The sequence below is a fragment of the Pollachius pollachius genome (genome assembly GCF_949987615.1).
Source record: "Pollachius pollachius genome assembly, chromosome: 1".
In the NCBI taxonomy this organism is placed as follows: Eukaryota; Metazoa; Chordata; class Actinopteri; order Gadiformes; family Gadidae; genus Pollachius; species Pollachius pollachius.
The window spans coordinates 33,752,159-33,775,417 of NC_136934.1; the positions used below are offsets into that span (position 1 = coordinate 33,752,159).

The 23,259-nt window shown below is 46.4% G+C and overlaps 1 protein-coding gene across 3 annotated transcripts in view; it reads left to right on the forward strand.

Annotated features, from left to right (window-relative positions):
* lipeb (lipase, hormone-sensitive b) overlaps positions 1–23,259 on the forward strand; it is a 38,029-nt gene that overhangs the window by 9,194 nt on the left and 5,576 nt on the right. For all 3 annotated transcript variants that reach the window (XM_079732486.1, XM_079732487.1, XM_079732488.1), the window contains 10 exons: positions 1,874–2,158; positions 3,715–3,805; positions 5,524–5,669; positions 6,267–6,452; positions 10,938–11,090; positions 14,507–14,651; positions 16,222–16,449; positions 17,778–17,969; positions 19,311–19,492; positions 22,477–22,749. In XM_079732486.1, the coding sequence (XP_079588612.1) occupies positions 1,874–2,158; positions 3,715–3,805; positions 5,524–5,669; positions 6,267–6,452; positions 10,938–11,090; positions 14,507–14,651; positions 16,222–16,449; positions 17,778–17,969; positions 19,311–19,492; positions 22,477–22,749 (1,881 nt within the window). The remainder of the gene's footprint in view (positions 1–1,873; positions 2,159–3,714; positions 3,806–5,523; positions 5,670–6,266; positions 6,453–10,937; positions 11,091–14,506; positions 14,652–16,221; positions 16,450–17,777; positions 17,970–19,310; positions 19,493–22,476; positions 22,750–23,259) is intronic.

Below are 23,259 nucleotides of genomic sequence, written 5' to 3' on the forward strand. Positions count from 1 at the left end.
TAACGCAAGTGTTGTACATTTCTTTGTTATTTGGATAAATGTTCTGCTGTTGGTTCTTTGACGTCTCTGGTATTTCCACAATGAGACTATAGTTGGGGTTATCTCAGCCATCTTTGAGCCCCGCTGTCCGCCGCCCGGTGCCGCGAGGCACCACCACCACAAAGCACCACCGCCCGGCAGCGGGCAGCCGGCAGCGGGCAGCCGGCAGCGGGCAGCCGGCAGCGGGCAGCGCACGGTTCAGTCTACTTCAGAATGATGTGGAAGTGGAAGAACCAGAGACGTCGGAGAACCTGACGCAGTCATTTGTGATTCAGAATATCGTATGGAGGCGCCCACAGCTTTTGGCCGTGTTAATATGTATTATATGATATGTATTATATGATATTATTTAGATATAGACCTCCAGGACTGTAACGCAAGTGTTGTACACTTCTTTGTTACCGTTCTGCTGTTGGTGTTATGGTGCATAACACGTCGGTTCTTTGACGTCTCTGGTATTTTCACATTGAGACTGTAGTTGGGGTTATCTCAGCCATCGTTGAGTCCCGCTGCCCGCTGCCGCGAGGCACCACCACCACAAAGTACCACCGCCCGGCAGCGGGCAGCCGGCAGCGCGTGCCGCAGTTCAGTCTACTTTAGAAGTGGAAGAACCATAGACGTCGGAGAACCCGACGCAGTCGTTTGTGATTCATAATATCGTCTGGCGGCACACACAGTTTTTGGCCGAGATAATATGTATCATATGATATGTATTGTGTTGTACACTTAATTGTTATTTGGATAACCGTTCTGCTGTGGTGTTATGGTGCATAACACGTCGGACTCTCGTCTCTGGTATTTCCACAACGAGACTCGTAGTGGGGGTTATCTCAGCCATGGTTGAGAAGGAATTGGGGAAATGAACTTTGGCTTTGACTCCCTGAAGTACATGAACCACGACATGGAGGAGAAAGGGATTGTTGCCCGCGATTGTTTCCTTCCCGCCGGAGCCTCGCTGCCGAGGGACCATTGCCTCGGCAGCGGGCAGCGCCGAGGCGGTGGTCCCTCGGCAGCGGGCAGCGGGAAGCGGGGCTCAAGCGGGCAACATTCCCTATCTCCTCCATGTCGTGGTTCAGTCTACTTCAGATTAATGTGGACGTGGAGGGGCACACAGCTTTTGGCCGTGATAATATATATTATATGATATAGATATCTATGTATAATATGATATTATTTAGATATAGAGCTCCAGGACTCCTGCCGGAGCACCCGAGTGTTCTAGAATATTTACAGAACACGGCCAAAGGCTGCGTGCGCCTTGCCATTGCGATACATCCATGTAAACAGACCGCATGGTACCGTGGCCGCAAGCTGCTCAGGGCCACACCCCCACTCTCCTCCTTGACCCGCCTCTCTCCCCCTCATTTGCATTAAAGCTACAGACACTGAAACGGCGCGTTTGGGGAAAGCTCAATGTGCGACTGGCTCGTAGTGGCTGTAATTCTGCACCATGGCTGAATTTCGGGAAGGTCTTCAAATACTGTGTTAGGGCCCACTAATATCTACATTAAAGCATCCATAAAGTAGCATGCCATGGGACCTTTAATTTAACTGTGTTGAAGATTTGCCGACATCTTACATTTCAATGCAGAAATGTACCATGTATTTTTGGTCCATGTTTGTTTCTTTCATCTGTAATATTATAATTTCTCGACTGTCAAAGATCCAAAATTTGAATTTTTATTTTGAGTAAAAAATGTTTTAGTGTTTCCTTGGTATTGGCTTGTGGAAGTTGTTAATTTCCAACCCTGCTTCTTTGTCCCCTTCTTTGTCCCTGTCTCTGTGTGTGTTTGTATCTCTCTCCCTTTATCTTTTCCCCCCCTCCCCCTAAAAGGTGGTGCGCTGCTGCATTCTCCACATCATCCACAAGGGGCGCTACATCAGCACCAACCGCCGCAGCATCTTTTTCCGCGCGGCGCACAACGCGGGGGAGATGGAGGCCTACTGCAGTGCCCTGTGCCAGCTGCGCGCCCTGCTCTACCTGGCCCAGCGGCTGCTGCACGACAACAGCCACGGAAACCTCTTCCTCCAGGACGAGAGCGGCCTCAGCCAGAGCTTTGTGCGGGAGTACGCCTCCATGCACAAGGGCTGCTTTTACGGCCGATGCCTGGGATTTCAGGTGTGTGTGTGTGTGTGTGTGTGTATGAGTGTGTTTGGTTGAGGTTGGTTGGTAGCACAGGGTAGTGGATAACAGGGGTATATAACATAACAATTCCCGTCCTAAAAGCAACGAAAAACATTTGGAATCACGCAAGTTTTGGTGTGCAAAACATGCACAGTTCAGGACAGATTGGAAATACAGTATGGCAGAGAGAGCAAAAAGGGCCTGATTTGTGCACATAATATAATTATTAAAAATAGGGACACTTCATAGTAGTGGGACTTTATTATACTACTATATACACAGAAAGTAACAATGAGGACTGGGAGGTCACTGGTCAGTGGGGAACATAAAGTTAGGGAATCGAGAGTAGAGAGAGCAAATAGGTGGATCCCCAAGTATCGTTTAAGTCTTAGAACATGAGGAGTCCCTGGTGACAAATGCGAGGGCAACAAAAGTGATGCGAATCAGTGAACCAACAACGAATCAGTGATGGATGAATCAACAACCGTCCGAGATGTGCATCATAACAGCAGAATCATGTCAAACTTGTGCTGTTTATTGCTACACCTTCCAAATGTAAGTGGAGTGAGTGCAAAGGGAGCAAAGCCCCCGGGGGCTGACCCTTAACGACAACCATCACTCTCCCTAAGGGCTTCAGTCTCATTGTTCAACCAACTCAGACCGGTACAAGGAAACCACTAACGGCTTGGGTGTTTTTTTCAGCGTTTACAGGAACAAACAAGTGAATGTTACATTATAAAGTAGCACTTTTCAGCAATTAAAATAAAACATTAACACGTTTTAGTTGTGACCGTAAATGAATATAATCTCTTCCCTCGTCAACAATCATGACCATGAATTATGATTAAATAAAAAATAAATAAATATATATATGTAGTACCGAACCAGACCGAAAAAACGTGAAACAAACCTACACTATGACCCACCTGAACAGTTAAACCCCTAGTGGCTAGGCTGATGGACTGACTGCAGGAAGGTACTGAGTTCAGGGTTCGATTGTAAGGCTGGGGTTGTCGGACTCTGCAGAAAGGTACTAGGTTCCCACAGTCGCCTGCCCTCTACCTTCGCTTAATAACTGTACCTGCTGTTACCGCTTTGGATAAAAGCTGAATGACTAAATAGTCCAATGTGATTGACAGAAACGCTTAATATGAGGAGCAGAGGTGTGCGAGGTGGGGATTATCCACTAATTGGACTTGTTGAGAGAGGACCAAAGAGAATACTCTATAATGATGGAGCTTCCTTCGTTGTTTTTGTTGTTGCTCATCAGATTAGTATTTTTTTATTACTCTATCTTTCTCTTAACTTTTTTGAACTCAAATTGTCTAAGTCTGTCTCTCTTATGCAGCCCATCTCTCTAAATCTGATAGCATTTTTTAAACCAAGAGATTCATTATAACATAAAATGGTAATTCATTAATCCAAGGCAGGATTATTAAAATCCACTGTGAGGGGTTTTGGCTTATTAATGTTGTGGTCATTAAAGTGGTGTTTTTTGTTTGTAAATTCATAAAGGGTTCTGAGCCTGACTCTCTCCCCGCTCTCTCCAGTTCAGCCCGGCAATCCGGCCCTGTCTGCAGACCATCGCCATCGGCCTAGTGGCGTTCGGAGAGAACTACAAACGACACCAGTCGGGAATAGGTCAGTGAAGTCCTCAGCGTCCGCCACGCCCGCTGACGGCATCTTGTCCTCCCTTCCCCTGCTCCTGTACCATGCATACACACATGGCTAAGCCATTGATTGTGTACCTGTTTTGATGTGGGTTTGGCTTGGAAATGCTCTTTCATCTGCCGGGAGTCCCATGGGGCCTTGGCTGATGTACTCACATGCATATTTAACAATGTTTTGAACGCACGGTCAGATATTGAAGAACACACGCTTTCGCCCAAACACACTCTCGTACATACATGCTTAAATATTGAGTCTCTAGAAGAGTCCACACATGCACAACACACACACACACACACACACACACACACACACACACACACACACACACACACACACACACACACACACACACACACACACACACACACACACACACACACAGAGTGAGTGCAAACTAAAACAAATAAACTCCTGCTGTATCCTGTGCCCTTTGCTGCACCACAGTGGAGGCAGGCAGTATTGCACCCTATGGTGAGTTGACCCCCCCCATCGCTGCTGTGAATAGACAGATACATTAAAGATGTGTGTAGATCCAGAGTGTGTTACTCTTCCCTTCCCTCTGCTTCCCTCTGCTATCCTGAATGGTTTCACAGGCCCTCAGCTGATGAGGCAATCTGTATGGGACAAAGGATAGTCTAGTGGCTAAATAGTTTGAATCTCCAGTGAAAGAGCACTGGGTTTGATACCCAATGTCTGAATCCGACCTATAGACACTCTTGAGCAGGATGCCCTAGCACCTACCTGCTCCTTCAGGATGTGTCTGCAAGCCAAAGACAAATAGAGGAGTCAAAATTGCGCCTCTGAACCACGGTTCAATAAGGAGAAAGAAATCATTCTCCTTATTGCAGCTGACATCATTTCTGATGTCTGCTGTCCTGACCATCCCCACCATAGTTGTCCTGGGCAATAATTGGAAACAGATTAGTGTTAAAACACAGCTGTATTTCTGATTGGCAGTTGAATCTGCAGGTCCTCTGTTTCGGCTAATCGAATTTCAAGTAAGCTATTTAGTGGCAATTAGCTGATGGATAAATCAGTAAACGATTCAGTGCTGTTAGCGAAGATTGACTGTCCAATCCAATTGATTTCATCTGACAGGCTTGATGACAGCTGAGCGGGTCTCTCTCTTTCTCTTTCTTTGAGTCTCTCTCTTTTGGTTTTCCCTCCTCCACACTTATGAAGCAACACTGGATAGTTATTGTTTTCTCCATCATCACATCTCTCTCTTTCTCTCGCACCAGTCACTAGCCATCTGTCTCTCACCAACTCTGACCCTGCTCTACTTTCATGTTTCTTTATTTTATTATTATTCCATCTGGTCTTCCATTCGTCCACACCTTCTGAGATCTTCTGCTACTTATTGACTAGTATTGCTTTAGCTCGCGGCCTCCCTCTACCCCTTCCTCCCCCCCTTTCTCCATCCCTGATCGACTACTCTCTCCCCAAACGCTCCCCCTCCCCTTTTGGCCAGCATCCTTTAATTAATTTATTTGTGTGTGCGTGTGCGTGCACGCGTGGAAAGAGTGTTATTTCCCTAGCCGACTGGCTCGTTCCCTTGACTTGACTCTCTCTCTCTCTCTCTCTCTCTCTCTCTCTCTCTCTCTCTCTCTCTCTCTCTCTCTCTCTCTCTCTCTCTCTCTCTCTCTCTCTCTCTCTCTCTCTCTCTCTCTCTCTCTCTCGCCCCTTAGGCGTAGCCGCCAGCTCGTTCTTCACCTCAGGGAAGTACGCCATCGACCCTGAGCTCCGGGGGGCCGAGTTTGAGCGCATCACGCAGAACCTGGACGTGCACTTCTGGAAGTCGTTCTGGAACATCACAGAGACAGAGGTGCTGTCGGTGAGTCAACACACACGCTCAACATACACACCGGGGTACTCCACTGTGATACGCACCAACTCCCAAGTAAAGATGAGCAGATCTATAATTCATATTAAAAGTATATGAGAGAGAGAGAGAGAGAGAGAGAGAGAGAGAGAGAGAGAGAGAGAGAGAGAGAGAGAGAGAGAGAGAGAGAGAGAGAGAGAGAGAGAGAGAGAGAGAGAGAGAGAGAGAGAGAGAGAGAGAGAGAAATGTACTCAACCTCTCTTGCCCTGAAGGCCGTTAAAAATAATAGAGTGGAACAAATGTGTGTTTGTTCCGGTTTCCTCCCACACCAAACAATACATACATGTTAGATTAATACCCCTGCCGGTGCCCTTGACCTAGGCACTAGGCAGAAGCCCTGGAGCTGGCCCCGAGCACTGCACTGTGGCTGCCCACTGCTCCCAGTCCGGCTGGTGATGGGTTAACGAAGAGACCTCATTCCTTAGGGATACATTTTTCTAAAATAAATATGTATAATAATAGTATTGAAATGTATTCCAAAGGCCGGTTCAATCCTTCAATCCTTATCTGTATCCCTCCCCTCTGTCTTGCTCCACCTCCCATTTCCAGAGTCTAGCCAGCATGACCTCAACGACGGTCAAGGTTAACCGTGCCCTCTCTGTGCCGCCCGTGCCCTTTGACCTCCCCCTGGTAGCCAACCCGAATGTCTCGGTGAACATAGCTGCGCCTTCGGCTCACATTGGCCCAGCCCCTGTTCAGATGAGGCTCATCTCCTACGACCTCCGCGAAGGACAGGTAATCCAAACAAATACTACTACACTTTATACTTTTACATCAGGGATCACAACTTCTCTGTTTGCCACTGCTTTCTTTTAAAAAGTTCTGTGCACTGATATATGCATTATTTTACCCCTGTAGACTTCTATGTTACATGTCTCTATTAAAAGTGTGGTTATTAAGTTTCAAAAGCTATTATTTGAGGGTAATTGGTAAGAAACCGTATTGTCCTCCATCAGCTATGAGTTAAATGTGCTGTGAGAATGAGTTTTGAGTTGATCTGCGTCTATCTCTGTATGAGCCCCGCAACAGTCAAAAGAGTCAAAAGATGCCATCTACATTCAAGGGTAGTGACGAAAGAAAAGTTAGTCTCAAATGAGTTGGAAAGGCTCTTAAGTGTGCGGATATGTGCAAATCGTTCTTGACAGCCATGATGATCGTGCCCGAGAAAGGGTTGGGCTTCCCAGTATAATGCTACGATGTGTGTGGATGTGTGGAGCTCCGTTTGAGGAGTGGTTTATCTTGAGGAGCCCAGTTGGCTCATCTAGTTGGGGCTCAGTGTAACCCCACTGTGTGTGGCACATTTCATATACAACACTGCTCATTATAACGCTTAAACAACGACGGTACTAAGGTAAGGTACCACAAAGTTGACTTGGGTAGTTACACACCTCCCTCCTTCCTCCTTCCTGGAGATAGAGTTTCAATTCCAGCTGGAACACTGGGTTCTCCTCAGGAATGTCCAAATTGGCCAAAGATTACATGGAATACCTATTTTTTGCACATTGTCCATGAAAAGGCAAACAAATACATTGAGAGACATTAATATTTCTTTAGGTACCAAATAAACAAATAAAATAATGTCCTGTTGCATTTGAACTTGTGAAACTGAGAAACTGCTGTCTCTCTGAGGGAGATTAAATGAATGTTTGTAATTGGTATGTTATTCGATAGAAGTTAGTTAATATTCATATTGGTTTATTCATATTTGTTGTTGTTTTTTGCTGAGTAAGAATCCCGGGCGAAAGAATCCTTTGCTGTGCAACCGTTTTGTGCAACTTTTCGCACAGAAGAAAAATGTAGAAAAATAACCATTTTCAATGGTTATTTCTGGTGAGATTTTTTGGTGAAAAATGTACAGATTGAGCTTCCAAATATGACATAACAACCAACAGAGTCAAGGTATCTGCTGAAACCAGATCATTGTGCAAATGTGCCTTAAACTTGGCAGAAACTTTTTTTCAATTAGGTGAGTGCTGCATGCAGCGCTCAGCTATTGTTCTTCATAAGTTTTATTCTTTCTTTCCTCTTTATTATTCTCTACAAACTTTGGGAACTATCTCCTTCCTTAATTTTTCACCTACAGACTCCATTCAAATTTTAAAATGTTCAGAATAGCTTGAAATCACGCGCTTCTTTTCAGATTTTTAAAATATTTGATACTTTTTAAGATATTCTAGTTTTAAAACTTTTTTTTTACATGGGAGTCAATGGGAGGACAGCGGTACTTCAACTGTTTAAGACATAATGAAATCAATTTTAAACTGTTTATCTTCATTCAATTCCATCCATTTAACAAATCTTTACACTTGTACCTTCAATAATATCCAAACGGAATTTCGGTATCATTTAAAATTTATTCAGAATCACAATTTTAGTTTCATACCGGCTTCGTTTGGGCGTTTTTCCCCGCCAGATTGGGCTACTTGTGGATGATGTTCAGGCAGTGTTGCCAGATTGGGCGGTTTTTCCTCAGTTTTTTCTATTTGGCTACTTTTAATCATGCACCAGCTCGCTTTTCTCTATAAGACACACACACACACACACACACACACACACACACACACACACACACACACACACACACACACACACACACACACACACACACACACACACACACACACACACACACACACACACACACACACACACACACACACACCAGCAGCGCAGGGCAATACATTTGACCTTTCAGATCTCCCGCCTGAGCCCCGCTACCGGGGCACCACAGCCGCGACGTCAGAGAACCCGACGCAGTCTAGTCTTTTCACCAAATGGGAGCTTTACGCAAACCTCACCTTATGTTGTGTGTTATGTGCCATAACACCAACAGCATAACGGTTATCCAAATAACAAAGAAGTGTTGTACACTTGCTTTACACTGTGTGTATATTCACACACTTACATGTGGCGCTCGCAGGGTTGTAGCTCATTGTCTTATTGGCGGGCCAAATTCTCTGGGCGGGCAAACAAGAAAAAGGGGAGGTAAGCTGGCCCCTTATGACGACATATGGGGCCAAATTCCAAATCGGCGTGTCTGAGCTTTCATTTTAGGCTAGGGGAACTCATAGTAATGTTAGAAAACCTCATAAAGTGAAATTTTCATGCCATGGGACCTTTAACTCGTATGAATATGACCTCACCTGTTAAAAATGTGGCGATTTGATCTCGCTCTGAGAGTGCGTTCTCAGTTGAAAGGACATTCAACGCGCCGAGGGCTCTGCTGTGACACAAGGAACAACAATTATCTTTCCCTCAACATGAAATAATAATCAAACTATCGGGGACCTGCAGTGAAATTTGACAACAACCTCAACCTGAGGGATCATTTACAAGAAAGTGCTATTAAAAACTATCATAGAAAAAGGTGACATAACTGACATAACTGGTTCAGCAGTACTCACTGTCGCTGACTGTCAAGCCTTGGGTCTTAAGGCCTACAGGTTATTTGCCCAAAACACAAGACAGTCCACATGTGAAGAGCCCAGTGCCGATCTCTTTGTATTCCCTGCGGAGGGAAAGACTGGCTCAGAACAAACTGAAGATCCAGGGATTGATAAACCTAATGCTCCAAGAGCATTGGGTTTATCCACCACGTCAGAGGATTTAGTTGAGCAGGTATTGGAAACTCTTGTTCATGCATCGACTTCTCTTTCCTGAGTGTTTTCCTCCTTGTCTGGCTATTCCTTGCAATGATTGTTTTACAAAGTAAAAAAGTAAATAAATATGTGTTAATATTAGGACAGGGTTGAATTTGTCCAGCCTATAAACAATCACAGATCGTAAGTGAAAATGTCCTTTACTTAAAATGAGGGCCACCATTGTACCTATTTTTAAAGGGTAATTCTGGATCAGCAGTAAGGGCCCATAAGCAAGGCATTTCTTACAATGTGCCCACCTTTTCCACGGCTTCTTTTTGAAGATGCTCTGATGCCCTGCAGATGATGTCGTATGTGCATGTTCATCGCATCGGACAGTTGTAATCAGATTCTCCGTTTTCAATCCTAAAAGTTCTTGTTTATCCTCGAAGAGGTAGCGGTCTGTGGTAGAAATGGGATACCGCCACTTTCAGCCTGCTCACGGGGGTTTCAATAGCTCTGATCCCTTTGCGCACAGATATCAGGCCATGCTCAGTTTGATGTATATTTTGGAGATGTGCCTTTCAGGTTGATAGTGGTTGGATGGGAGGCTGCTAGTGGTTGGATTGGAGGCTATCTCTAGCTTACATAGCTTGCACAAAACTTTGCCACGAGGTTCCACAATTTTGCCGTCTACTAAACAAAATCCAAAATGTTGTTCTGCATTTCTGCCACAAAAATGAAACGTTCTCCCCCTTAGAGAATAGTCTGTGTTTGACCTACTCTTCCCTGGGCTACTGTATTTGACCTGTCCAACAGCAGTTGGACGCATCCTGCCATTAAATGCAAAGCGGTTCCTAATGAAAGCTTAAGGCTGCCCCTCCCTCCCTGCCTCCCCCTCTTCATCAGCCTTAAACGGTCCATCAATATGGCTTTTTCTTTCTCCACGTGTTTAGACAAGCCAGCCTCCTGTATACAATGCCTCTAACCCTCTCTCTCTCAATCCCTCGCATGGAGCCGTTCTTGCTGACTGACTCTTTGTCTTTCTCCCTCTCTCTCTCCCCCTCCTTCTCTCTTGCTCTTTCCCTGGTCAGGTTTTGTTTCACATTTTCAACCCTCAAATTCTCTGGGGAGTTCTCTTCTTTCCCTCTCCCCTCGCTGTAGTCTGGAACAGAACCAGGCCTCTTATCAGCATACACCCTGAACCATTGATCTCAGTCCAACAAGCAGCAATGCTGTTCTAATGTTGCGAAACACAAGCTTACCTCAGCGGAATCCCCTCCAGGCACACTCTCGTGCGCTTGCTGTTTCTCTTCCTCTCCACTTGAATTGGTGGAAATTAAAGTATGTTTACTGTTCCAGTAAACATACCTTAATTTCCTCTCATTCAAGTTGGGTTCATTGCATTTTATGAACTCATTTAGTAGACCTAGCGTCCTCCTTATTGTTTATGCGTGATTCTCTTTTTTTGAAATCCCTCTCTGTTTGTACTCTGCTGACCCTCCATTAAATTAGAAGAACTTTATTGGCTGGGCCAACGGCAATATACATTTGTCAAAGCACCAAAAGAGTTAAGTAATATTCCAAAACAAGATTTCAAAACATTCTCTATCTCTCTGTCTCTGTCTCTCTACCTTTCTAGGACAGTGAGGCGCTGCTGTCCCTCACCCGCTCTGAAGGGGGCGCCATGTCCCTGTCACTGGGACTCAAGACCAAGCACCTCCCGCCGTCCCCGTGCCTGCTCATCCACTTCCATGGTGGGGGCTTCGTGGCGCAGACCTCCAAGTCCCACGAGGTACCCTACTTCCTCCTTCCCCATCATCATTTCCTGCCTAAACTCCTTCTCTGCATCTCTCAGGAGATGCCAGGATCCCCTGTGGGGAAACAAAGATGAATCGTTGGGGTCTGTGCCTCTTTAAGACAATCCGATGGGATTGTGAGTCGGCAGTCATGATAAACCAATCCCAGGAGAACCCGATGGGAATCTGTATCGAGGATTATCATAGAGTTAAAACCTCCCAAGATGCCTTTGTAGAATCTTAAAACGTTTTTTTTTTTTTGCTCAGATGCTTTTGAGGAAATGGAGGAATTTATGGAGACCAGATGAAAAAGTTTAGTGCTAACCACTCCCCATCAGAATCAAAACGGCGTACTCATTCCTCATATCTAAAAAATATTACTTATGTAGCACCCTGGGAACTCATGCATTGGCACTGCTTTTTTATGTCGGGCTTGGATGGCAATCTCTGATGTCTCCTGAAGTGCCCCATCTCCTATACATCAAGTGCTGTCAGTATTTTTCCCAAGCTAATTTAAATTGAACTCTGGGTAATTAAAGTGAAGACTTGTTGTCAGCGGAGGAGCAGGGGGGTTAGAAGACTCAAGCCTCCACCTTCCCGCTCGATCGCCCGGCTCCTAATGAGCCCGTTAGGCAAATTAGATGGTAATAAATCCTCCTGCATCCTCCTCCTCCACCTCCGACTTGATCCGGGAGCTTTGGCCTTCTCGCCTCCTCTCGCCTCCTCTTTCACTCTTCTCCGCTGCCACATCCGGTGAGACCAGCACACCTCAGGCGAAGGGGCCTCCATTTCTGGGGGTATTTTCTGAAGTATTTATTTATTCTTTTTATTTCCATATTTTTCCTTGACATTTCATTGAGCTCTGAGGTCTTATCGCCCTCCCCTGGTTGATGTTATATTCATTTATTGTATTAGTATTATAATACTTATTTATTTATTCATTTTTGTGACCTATGACAATGACTGATGACAACGATCTTTGGGCATACATTTCAACGGATTTGAGCTCTAGTTGAACCTGGGTTTTCAAACCCCATGATGGGGAGCTGTAGCAGGCTGTCTGGCCTTCGCCCCAAGCTGTGTGCAGTCGGGGTGTATGGTGCTGCTTTAACACACCGTCTTCTCAGCGACAGAAGACGGCATGAAGCCACATGAGGCCGTCTGTGATGTTGGGTCTCAGATCTGCAACTGGGTAGCAATCAGCAGTCGTCAGAGAGGGGGTTATGTGAGGAGAGAGTCGCGTAGAATTACCATACAACAGTAAGTGATGTGGAGGAAAGACAACCCCACCCCCACCCCCTCCCCCCAGCAATAGCTCCTCCCTCATTCTTCCTTCTTCTGTTACTTTCTAAAAAAGAAATGTAAAAGGCTGTTTAAACTTGGTCCCTGATGTGGGATTGAGTGTATTAGGTAGTGTTTATGAGAACTTGACATGATTTGAGGGGTCCACACATTTTTTCCTTGCAGCATCAGCATCGCTGGTTACCACGGTAACCACAATCTATTTTGTTTTCTTTTTGGGATTGTGCAAGGGCATAATTGGCATTGCAGACTCGCAGACACTCCGGTACACGAGTACAGCCAACTGCAAGCCACAATACCTTCACTACTGAAGCAATCCAAGCGTTTTGCTCGGTATTGTGGGACATCGACTAACCAAAGTACCTTTCAAAGTCTCCCTCTTTGTCGTGTCTCTCTGCCAATCCGGCCTCTCTGCCAGGACTCCCTTCACCCCTGTCCTTACTTCCCTGTCCTGGCCCATCTCCCTGTGGGCAAGGGCAGAGGGCCAAGGTGGTGTTGGGGTGGAGGGCCAGGGTGGGGGTGTTGGGACAGGAGATGAATAGTGAGCCTTAAGGTACTGGAGCCCACGGCGTTCCTGTCCTCTGAGCCTCATCGATCCTCCTGGTGCAGTAATGGATGTGCTGTGACCAGTGTGTGTGTGTGTGTGTGTCTGTTTGTCCAGCAGAGCTAGATTAACTGCTGCGGTCGTCTGAGGATGAGTGGAACTCAAATTCCCATTCATTTCTGTGTGGAAGCATTGGCCATGGCATTCCTATACCACTGTGTGGGTAAACATATGCTATTGCATGGCCTGTTTCTGTTATTTTCATTTTGAATGATGGGGAGTAAGGTTACCATATAGGATTTATGAGACATCTATAATCAACTGGCCTTGCCATCGCCAAACAAACAAACGGACCGCTCACACATTCCTCCTGCAGTATGCTGTGATTGTGTGCTTCTGTCATCATTCAGCTGATTCCCCATCTGATTGGCAGGTGAGGCTATAGGCTCTGTCACATGATGACACCCTTCAGTGGAAAACAGTTAGCATAAACACATTAAACCACTCACGCACTCCCTCACTCCAACGTGTAATTGAACACTGCACGTGCACACCAGACATGCACACAGTTACCCGTGGCTTCAAATCTATAGTGACAGAGAGGGCTTAAGAGGCAGCCAAGCTGTCACCCAGAGCCGATTGGGTGCCGGGATTTATTTATTTATTTATTCATAGTTATACTTATAATCTTTGGCAGTTGAGTTGACCCACACGAGCGTGTACAGACAAACTCAACCACATGCACAGAGAGGTTGTGCAGGTGACCGTGTGACCCCTATGTGATGACGTACTGGACAGTCAACCAAGCATTTCAACCTGATTCCAGTTGGCAAAATGTGGGATTTTGTGCTCCACATTTGGCTGCACTAACAACAACAACAGGATAGTTGGATAAAAGCACAGTGTTTGGCTTGAGCGAGAGCTGTGGGAGTTGAGATGTGGTAGTGGATGTGTGACGGCGGAGGAGAGCTTTGTAGCAGACCAGACAGCTCAGGATTTACAGCCCACTTGTTGAATCCACCATCTTCTCCTTTTTCCTTATTTTTCAAAGTCATGGCTCTGGTGGTTGAGTGCAAACGGTTCTTTCCCAGAGGCGTCTATAAGAATAGAAAGGTGTTAACTTGTCTGCCTTTGGTGGGTAGCCACCGCCAGCAAAAAAAAAGAGGAAGAAAAAAAAGGGAAGGGCTCGGTCATGCTGGGAGCCGAGGTGAGAAATCGACTCATTGTGTTTCTGCGCTTACAACGCTCCTGCAGGACTGGGAGGAGGTGTGACCACGGGCTTCCTGTTGTGATTGAGACTTATTAAGCTGACGTTTCCATTTTTTCCTTTTCCTTTAGATGGAGGTGACTTCTGTCCAAAATAAAACATGTGCAGCAGATGACGTTTGAGAGAGCATCTGTAGCTTTCACAACTTTATAATTGTATTTCTCTCTCTTTTGATGTTTCTCCTCATCTCCATCTCTCTTTCTATTAACTTTATCTCTATTTAATTAGCTGTGAGAAGAAAGGGAACCAGCAGCCTTTTTGTTTAAAGGACTTACTCTCTTCCCTGGTGTATGCTGCAGCCCTACCTGAAGAGCTGGTCCCAGGACCTGGGCGTCCCCATCCTGTCAGTGGACTACTCCCTAGCCCCGGAGGCTCCCTTCCCCCGAGCCCTGGAGGAGTGCTTCTACGCTTATTGCTGGGCCCTCAAGAACCACCAACTGCTGGGTAACACACACACACACACGCACACCACCACCCAGCTGCTTACGCACTCACACACTCTCTTTTTATTTAATTTTTTAATGCAAGATGGGAGAATGAAAACAATGAGCACTTCTGCAAATCCTCCCTTGAGCATGCCGTCCTAGTGAACGCACACACACCATTCTGTGTGGCGTCTGACTGCCTTCTCACAGAAGGCTGCAGAGAGCCATGGCTAACACTGTAGGCCGAAGTCGGCTGTGCTGCAGTGCATCGCTGTGTTCCATAACGTCTGCAGTACTCCAGCACAGGCGCCCCAACACCCAAAGCAATACATGGGAGAAATCCAGTAAAGGATAAAAAACAAAAGCTGCCCCTCTTCCCGACAAACGCAAAGGAGAAGTTAACAACATGCTCAGTGCAATATGTGGCTATCGTAAAGGAAAAGCCAGAGAATTAAAAAGAAGGACAGCCAGAGGCTGCATGGATTCCCTGCCAGCCTCCCACAGCAGAAAGGAGGAACAGTATTGCAGGAGCCCAACACAGACGTTGGCTAATGGCGGAGTGAGTCACAATCTCCTCGCCTCCTGCCCTCCGGCGTAGTTCACATAGCAACCGATAAAAAAGTATTTTATTTTTTACATTCTCCATATTCTCGTTTCTTTCTTTCCCAATCTCACTCCACCCCCTGCTGCTGCGGCGGCTGCTTCTATCTCTTCTGCTCCCGTCGCCTTCCTCCCTTTCTCCTATTCTTCTGCTTCTCTGTTCATTCTCCTACTTCCTTCCTCCTTTGTTTTGATCTATTTTCCTTTGTTCTCTCTCCATTCCTCTTCTTTCTATTCTGGTATTTGTTCTTCATTATGTGCTCCCCTCTTTATTGCCGTTACCCTTTATTAAACAATTTGTCACTCATTTCCTCATTCCCTTGTTTTCTTCCCCTCATCCCTCACCTATTTTTCTCTCTCTCTGTCTGTCTTTATATGTCTCTCTCTGACTCTGTCTCTCCCTGTATCTCTGTCCCTCTGACTCTGTCTCTCCCTCTGTCTCTCGCTGTATCTCTGTCCCTTTGACTCTGTCTCTCTCTGTATCTCTGTCCCTCTGACTGTCTCTCCCTCTGTCTCTCTCTGTATCTCTGTCCCTCTGACTCTGTCTCTCTCTGTATCTCTCTGTATCTCTGTCCCTCTGACTGTTTCTCCCTCTGTCTCTCTCTGTCCCTCTGACTCTGTCTCTCCCTGTATCTCTGTCCCTCTCCCTCTGTCTGTCTGTGTATCTCTGTCCCTCTGACTGTCTCTCTGTGTATCTCTGTCCCTCTGACTCTGTCTCTCCCTCTGTCTCTCTGTGTATCTCTGTCCCTCTGACTGTCTCTCCCTCTGTCTCTCTGTGTATCTCTGTCCCTCTGACTGTCTCTCCCTCTGTCTCTGTGTATCTCTGTCCCTCTGACTCTGCCTCGCTCTGTCCTTCCCTCTGTATCTCCTTCTCTCTGTCTCCGTCTCTACACCCCTTTATCTCCCGCTCTCCGGGTCTCTCTTTCTCTGTCTGTCTCTTTCTCTCCCTCTCTGGTTCTCTGTCTCTATATCTCCCCTCCCCCTCCCAGGCTGGACGGGGGAGACTGTGTGCCTGGCAGGGGACAGCGCCGGAGGGAACCTTAGCGTGACCACGTCGATGCGCGCGGCGGCACACGGCGTGCGCATGCCCGACGGCATCGTGGCGGCATATCCTGCCACCCTGCTCACCGCCTACGCCTCGCCATCCCGCCTCCTCACCCTCATGGACCCCCTGCTGCCGCTCAGCGTGCTCTCCCGCTGTCTGGCCGCCTACGCAGGTGTGTGTGTGTGTGTGTGTGTGTGTGTGTGTGTGTGTGTGCATGCGTTTGTGCACATGTTATTTTGTGTGTGTTTGTGTTGCCATTTAACTGTCTTTACATAATTGGCAGAGATTCTGTGGTCCTTACACTTTTGTGCTACTGTGTTCCGAGAAGAATCGAGTGTCTCACTCTCTAACTCACTCACTCACTCACTCACTCACTCACTCACTCTCTCCCCCTCCCTCCTAGTCGTCCGGTGCACACGCTACACTCTGTGACATCGTGCCTAGCCGCAGGGGGCAGGTGGGGGGGCAGGCAGTCTCTTCACTGTCGTCAATTCCCTATTTTTCGTTCCTCTCATTAACATAGTGGCTGTGTTATTTGTCTGTTTTCCCATCTCCTCCTCCACCTCCTCCTCCTCCATTGTGTTGCTGATGGATGACCTGTGTGATGCCTGCATATTGTTTCTGCCTCTGCTCTCTAATGACACCACAATCTGTTGGGCACCGGCTTTATATTCCACTTTCCGGGAGACTGTGATGTCCTTCTTGCCAATTGAACCTCCTTACTGTCTATAACTATGTGCATAATATATCATTATTATCTAAATGCTTGACTACGTCTGCGCTGAGCTTCGAGAAAACATGAAACCTCAAATGGATTTTTTTTTGCATTTATCATTCCTGGCTCGGTTCCTCCTTGTATATTTAATCTGTTTCACAAAGCAGAACCACGTTTTTGTAACATTTGAAACGAATCACTTTTTTTGTGATTCTGAAGCCGAGCTTGAGTGGGCGGACATGGGGGCCCGATTTAATTTAAAAGTATTAGTGGCTGGGTACAACTATTACCAATCATGCCCATGGGCTACCCAATCCCATCCCCTCCTACCCTCATGTATCTTGTTGTTTACTTCCAAACCTAAGAAGTAATGGAAGCTGGAACTTAAAGGGGCAGTGTGTAGGATTTAGTATCATCTAGTGAGGTTGCCTATTTCAACCAACTGAACGTTATGCTATGAGCTAGTTGAATAGTTGCGTATTATATCTTTAACCCCCCCGCCCCCCCCCCACCCCCCCGATAATATCTATAATATCTAATCTATAGCTAAAACTCAAGCCAGTAGAGGTTGCTAATAATGCTAACTTCCACACTTAGATTGTCAGAAACGTTCTGGATTTAATGCCCAATTTCGAGAATTTAACTGTTGGTATCCTCGAACAAGAAGCCCCAACCCCTGTCCGCATGCATCTGAATTCACCGTGAGTCCCTTTGGCCCAAACGCCCAGAGGGCAGTAAGTAACCACCTGTCCCATGTTGTGTGTTCTCCCGGTGCTGCGGAGCAGGCAGTGCAGAGCAGACGGAGCGGCCCGTGGAGAAGGTCAGCACACTGGGCATGGTGAGGAGGGACACGGCCCTGCTGCTCCGGGACTTCAGACAGGGGGCCTCCAACTGGATCCATTCCCTCCTCGACCCCAACAAGACCTCCACCCCCGCCATCACTGGCCAGACCGCAGAGGGCCCAGCAACAGACCCTGGTACTGTACTCTGCTGCCCTACTACTGCAGTATTATACTATACTAGTACAGTACTCTACTCCTCTACTAGTCTATTACTGCATTTTTCTACTTCTCTACCAGTACTCCTATGTGTCTTCTTGCTGTTTCGGAGCAGTGATTAAGCCAACACGGTTATCTACTATGTTCGTATTATCCCGCAATGCTAATTACATGCATAGAGGTGCTTATTAAAAAAGCATCCCCTCAATTAAAATCTCAGGCAACCAATTATTGCTCCAAGCCCCCCATCCATTTCCATTCCCCCTCAGCGGCTGAACCAGCGGTGCCCTGCCTGTAACAGTGTGTTGAAGCCGGTACATATCTGGTGCTGCTTCATCGTTATTATTATTCTCCCCCTTTGTGCTTTTATGCTGACTAATTACAGCGTCATAGGTGGCTGTAGATGCCACTGTTGTCTTGTGTAGCAATGTTTCAAATGTTTCTTTATTTCTAGATGAATTGTGTGCTGCTGCTGTCTTGGCGAGATTGTTCTTGTAGAAGACATTTTAGTAACAGTTTCATACACATAATGAGTTATGAATGTACAACGTGTGTTGTTTTCCCCCTTGCTGCTTTCGTGTTTGTGTGAGTGTTAATGTTTATGCCTCTAGCCTGAGGCCAGAGGACAACCGACTTCAAATAAGTTTAAATGAGTGGAGCAACTTAAGTGCAGCCTCCACCACCATTACCGTGGTTGGCTAACATCAGACTTTATTCCTCTCCTCTGTGTCCTTCAAATATCCCCCGAATCAATTGGAATTGAGCGTATGGCCACTTTCACCTTCATAGCCTCTCTGAGAGTGCACAGTCCATCTTGTTCCCTAATGAACCTCTCTATCACAGTGTTCTCTCTAATGTTCCTTCGCTCTCAAACACTCAATCTGCCACTCTCTCTTTCTCTCTGCCTCTCACCCGCTGTCTCTTTTTTGTATTTAGATTTCAGTGTTTCAAAGGTCTGTTCCGTCATATATATGCTCATGTAGACATCAGCATTTTTTAAAATCTTTTTGTTGTAATCTAAAATGTATCTCTCTCCTCTTTATTCATTTGTTTACCGCGTTTTTAATAAGCTGAAATATCTGCCTCTAAATTGTTCTCCCTCCCTCTCTCTGTCCCTCCCTCTCTCTGTCCCTCCCTCTCTCTGTCCATCTCTCTCTCCCTCCCTCTCTCTGTCCCTCTCTCTGTCCCTCTCTCTCTCTGTCCCTCTCTCTGTCCTTCTCTCTGTCCCTCTCTCTATCTGTCCCTCTCTCTGTCCCTCTCTCTCGCTGTCCCTCTCTCTGTCCCTCTCTCTCGCTGTCCTTCTCTCTGTCCCTCCCTCAGACGCGGTGAGGAAGAGCGTATCGGAAGCGTCCATGGCCTCCCGCCACACCGACCCCCCCGTGCCTCTGGAGACGACAGACTTCTCCTTCAGCAAGCAGTCTCTGAAGAGCCAGACCTGCCAGGACCTCAGCTCCCAGCAAAACCCAGACTCCCACAATGCATCGTTGCTCCTGGAACGCACAGTAAGCATGCCCCCACTTCTGTTTTGGGGAATGGACTTAGATAATCAACCTTCAGTTATTGAATATGTTACAATCTCTTTGGGGATTTCAAACAATTCAAAATATTATCTGGTTAATCACATGATATGTTGTTGTTAATCCGTGAAGGCAATGTAAAACTTTGCTGGGAAAAGCCCCCAAATGGCGATAATTCAATTTAAAGTACATACAGTTATTTTGGCAGATGAGTAAGGCATTGAAAAGCAATGAATACCCTTGTAGAAGGCAGAACTACACCTCTTATCATAATTTCTGGGACCTATGGTCTAACTTAGCCTTTTCAGTGATTCCCCTATTAAACAGGGCAGTTCTAGCTACCTAACCACTAGTAAGACAAGGTTATTGTCTTTCCAATGAGGGTTTATCAATATTTTAGTGGTGACCGTAGTTTGAAGTTATGGCCATTTAAAATTGACCTAATAGAAATGAGACGATGGATAGTGAGCAGACTCCAGGTGAGAATGAATGAATACATTGCTGTCACTTTCATCAAGTGGAGATCCAGCGACACGATCCGCCCAGACATCAGCACTCCGTCTCCCCAGCACGCCCTCACTCTGGCAGGGGAAGCCCCACGGCTATGACAGACCACCACCATACAGGAAACCACTTCCAAACCTGGTGACCATTACCCCAAAGGAGAGAGCAGAGGATCAATCATAACTACATCTGACATGAGCAGAACGGTGTAGTCAGAAGACATGAGTCACAAAATGAGCAACTGGTTTCATTTGTGTTACGCAATTGAATCACTAGCGTTCACACGTTAACGTCGACAGCCTTTATTTGTTGGCATCAAGAAGGATGCACATAAAAAAATAAACTTCACCATATTGGTAATATAGCAGCTTTTATTCAAAGCGAAATCGTATTGTTGTTTAGGCTGGCGAGTCACATGACACCTTACCCACTACAGTATCATGCCCAGGAAGACATTTCAAATGTTATTTTAAAATAAGCAATTATTATTATAATAATTATATAATACGTATGATTTATGTAGCATCCTAATTCATTCAAGGTGCCTAAAAGTGAAGAGGTTGGACTTCATTCTCCCTTCAAGGACGGCAATGGGCCCAGCATTGCAGATAACTATTGGAACTACGTAGGATCTGAACTTTAGCACTCTACTCTATCAGGAGAAGACAAACATTTCAATTCCAGAGGAGATCACAAACCATTGGAATGATGCATCGCCAAGCTCTGATGTATTACCCTTTTAAATGTGCCTTGGATAGTCATTTACCACACTCGCTTATCCAGGAAGAAACTCAAACAAAATCAAATTATTTTGTAGAGGAATGATGATGTTCAGTCTGTGCCTCAACCGCCCAGGCAGCACGTTGAAATCCACTTCCTTGGAGGTCCACACGGAGGATCCTCCTCAACCAGACCACCCTGTGGAGCAGGCAGCCGTCGTCAGCGTTAAACCCTTAATCCAATGACTGCAACCACATCTCAGGGCTCAGCTTTAACACAAGCCCTTCCGCCTAGCTACTAATTATCTCGCCCACACTGTGAAGCCTGTTTATTGGAGAGAGACAGCGTGTGGTTTGAGGGTGCTCTGGGGCCTGTTGTACTGTTGTGTGCTGTCTAAACCTGGATACAGGACACACGAGAGCGGGGGGGGGGGGCACACCGTTGTGTAGTGGTTGGGTGTTCAGCTCCCAGCTCAGAATGTACATGGATAGATCCCAAATGTATACAGCCAGGACGCCATGATCTAGCCTGGGAACCGGACAATTCTGCCAGCTCTCATTTCATTTTCTGGGGCATATGCACCTGGCCTCCCTCCTGTTCAGCCAGCAGACCTGTCCCGGGTCGGGTCTGATAAGGGGCGGGTTTAATAAGATGGCTCGCCCTTTTTTTTTCATTATGATGTTTTATAATAAGCCGCCGAGATGGCTACCGCGGATGTGTCACACGTTCCTATGCTCTGATTGGTGGTAGGTCTATCCAATTCTGTCCAGAGGCATTTCTGGTCTGCACCCGTTGATAACTCCCCCTTGTAAATCGAATAAACTGAAAGGTTAAAGACTAATGCGCATTTGCAAATTGGTCTGGCGATGTCAGGCCAGCCGTACCTGCCTGCTCCCAAATTACCTGTATCTAAATCCCCTGCAGGAGTCCGCAAAATGATTAAAATATTCAAAATGCTAAGTCCCGCTAAGTGCTTAGTGTTTTTCGTCTCGCTGAGGGGTCTGATCAGATCTGAGCTCGCACCCGGCCTAGACCCCTGGGGCGTTCTGCTTCGGTGTCATGCGCACTGAATGACTAACCTTTTAAGCAGTGCAGGACCGCACGATGTGTTGGAGAACAGTCTCTCTGTGTGTGATTCCTCACACAGCGCAGGATTAGCAGCTGGATGGACTGACGTCAGACCGCCTCATTATTTATTTCTTTATTTCATTTTAATTCTGGCTGATCTCATTCAGCCAATGATACCGAGCGGTTTCCACAAGGGCGTGGTGTTGTATACATACCTGCGCTATCATTAATTATAAAATACACTATTTTGTAATTTAGCAGACAAATCTTTGTATGCAACAGTACAAGAAAGTACAGTGAATCTCTTTTGATGATATAAGTGTAGTACATTTAGCAGACAATTAATTGAATGCAACAGTACAAGAAAGTACAGTGTATCTCTTTTGATGACATAAGTAACGTACAGGAAATAACTAGGTACTCTCATTTTGTTTACATATGTGCCTGCACATTGCGTTACTGACAATAAAGTAGAAGTGAATTAAGGAGCAGATATATGCGTTAGGACCTCCTGCACTAGATTGCCTACAGGTGGACTGCGGTACCAAACCCAGAACCTTTCAGCTAGCACTTGGCCCCCTAGCCACTCCACCATGCTGTACTATAAATAATAAAGCACACTGGATGTCTCATCATAGCCTCACCTTGTTTCCCTGCTCCCCCATTTGATCCCCCAGCCGGAGGACGTGAGCTTCTTCCTGGCCGATAAGATGGACCCGTCTTTCAGCCTGGCCCTCTCCTCGGTGGCCATAGCGCCCCCCACTGTCCTGGAGGCCGACGGCTCGGAGCCAGAGTTCCCCAGGGAGTTCCCGGTGGGCTTTGAGCCGCTGCGCTCGGACCAGCCATCCAACATGACCATGCAGAGCTCCCCGGTGGTCCTGGACCCCTACTGCTCCCCGCTGCTCGCCCCCGACAGCATGCTGAGTGGACTGCCCCCCGTGCACTTAGTGGTACGCACCGCACACACCCCCTCTTAACGTACACATAGTGGTATGCACCACTCCCCTGTTAACATACACATAGGGGTACCCACCACACTGTTAATGCAAACGTAGTGGTACCCAGCCCCCGTGTTGATGTACACATAGTGGTACGCACCGCATACACCCCCTCTTAATGCTCACATACTGGTACGCACCACCACACTGTAGATGTACACATAGTGGTACCCACCACATTGTTAATGTACACATAGTGGTATGCAGCCCCCTGTTAACGTACACAAAGTGGTACGCACCACCATTCACCACCATTAACAACCACTCAATAACAGAGATAAAACACACACACACACACACTCACCTGAAATGAAAGCGCTCCGGGGAAATTCAGTGGTTCATGCCATATTAAATGCCTTGTTTTGTTTTTTTATCAATTTTGTTATGCTCTGTTTATAGAGGTGGCTTGGGCAATCCGATGTTCCCTCCGCTCTAAAGAATGGCAATGAATACACATATATT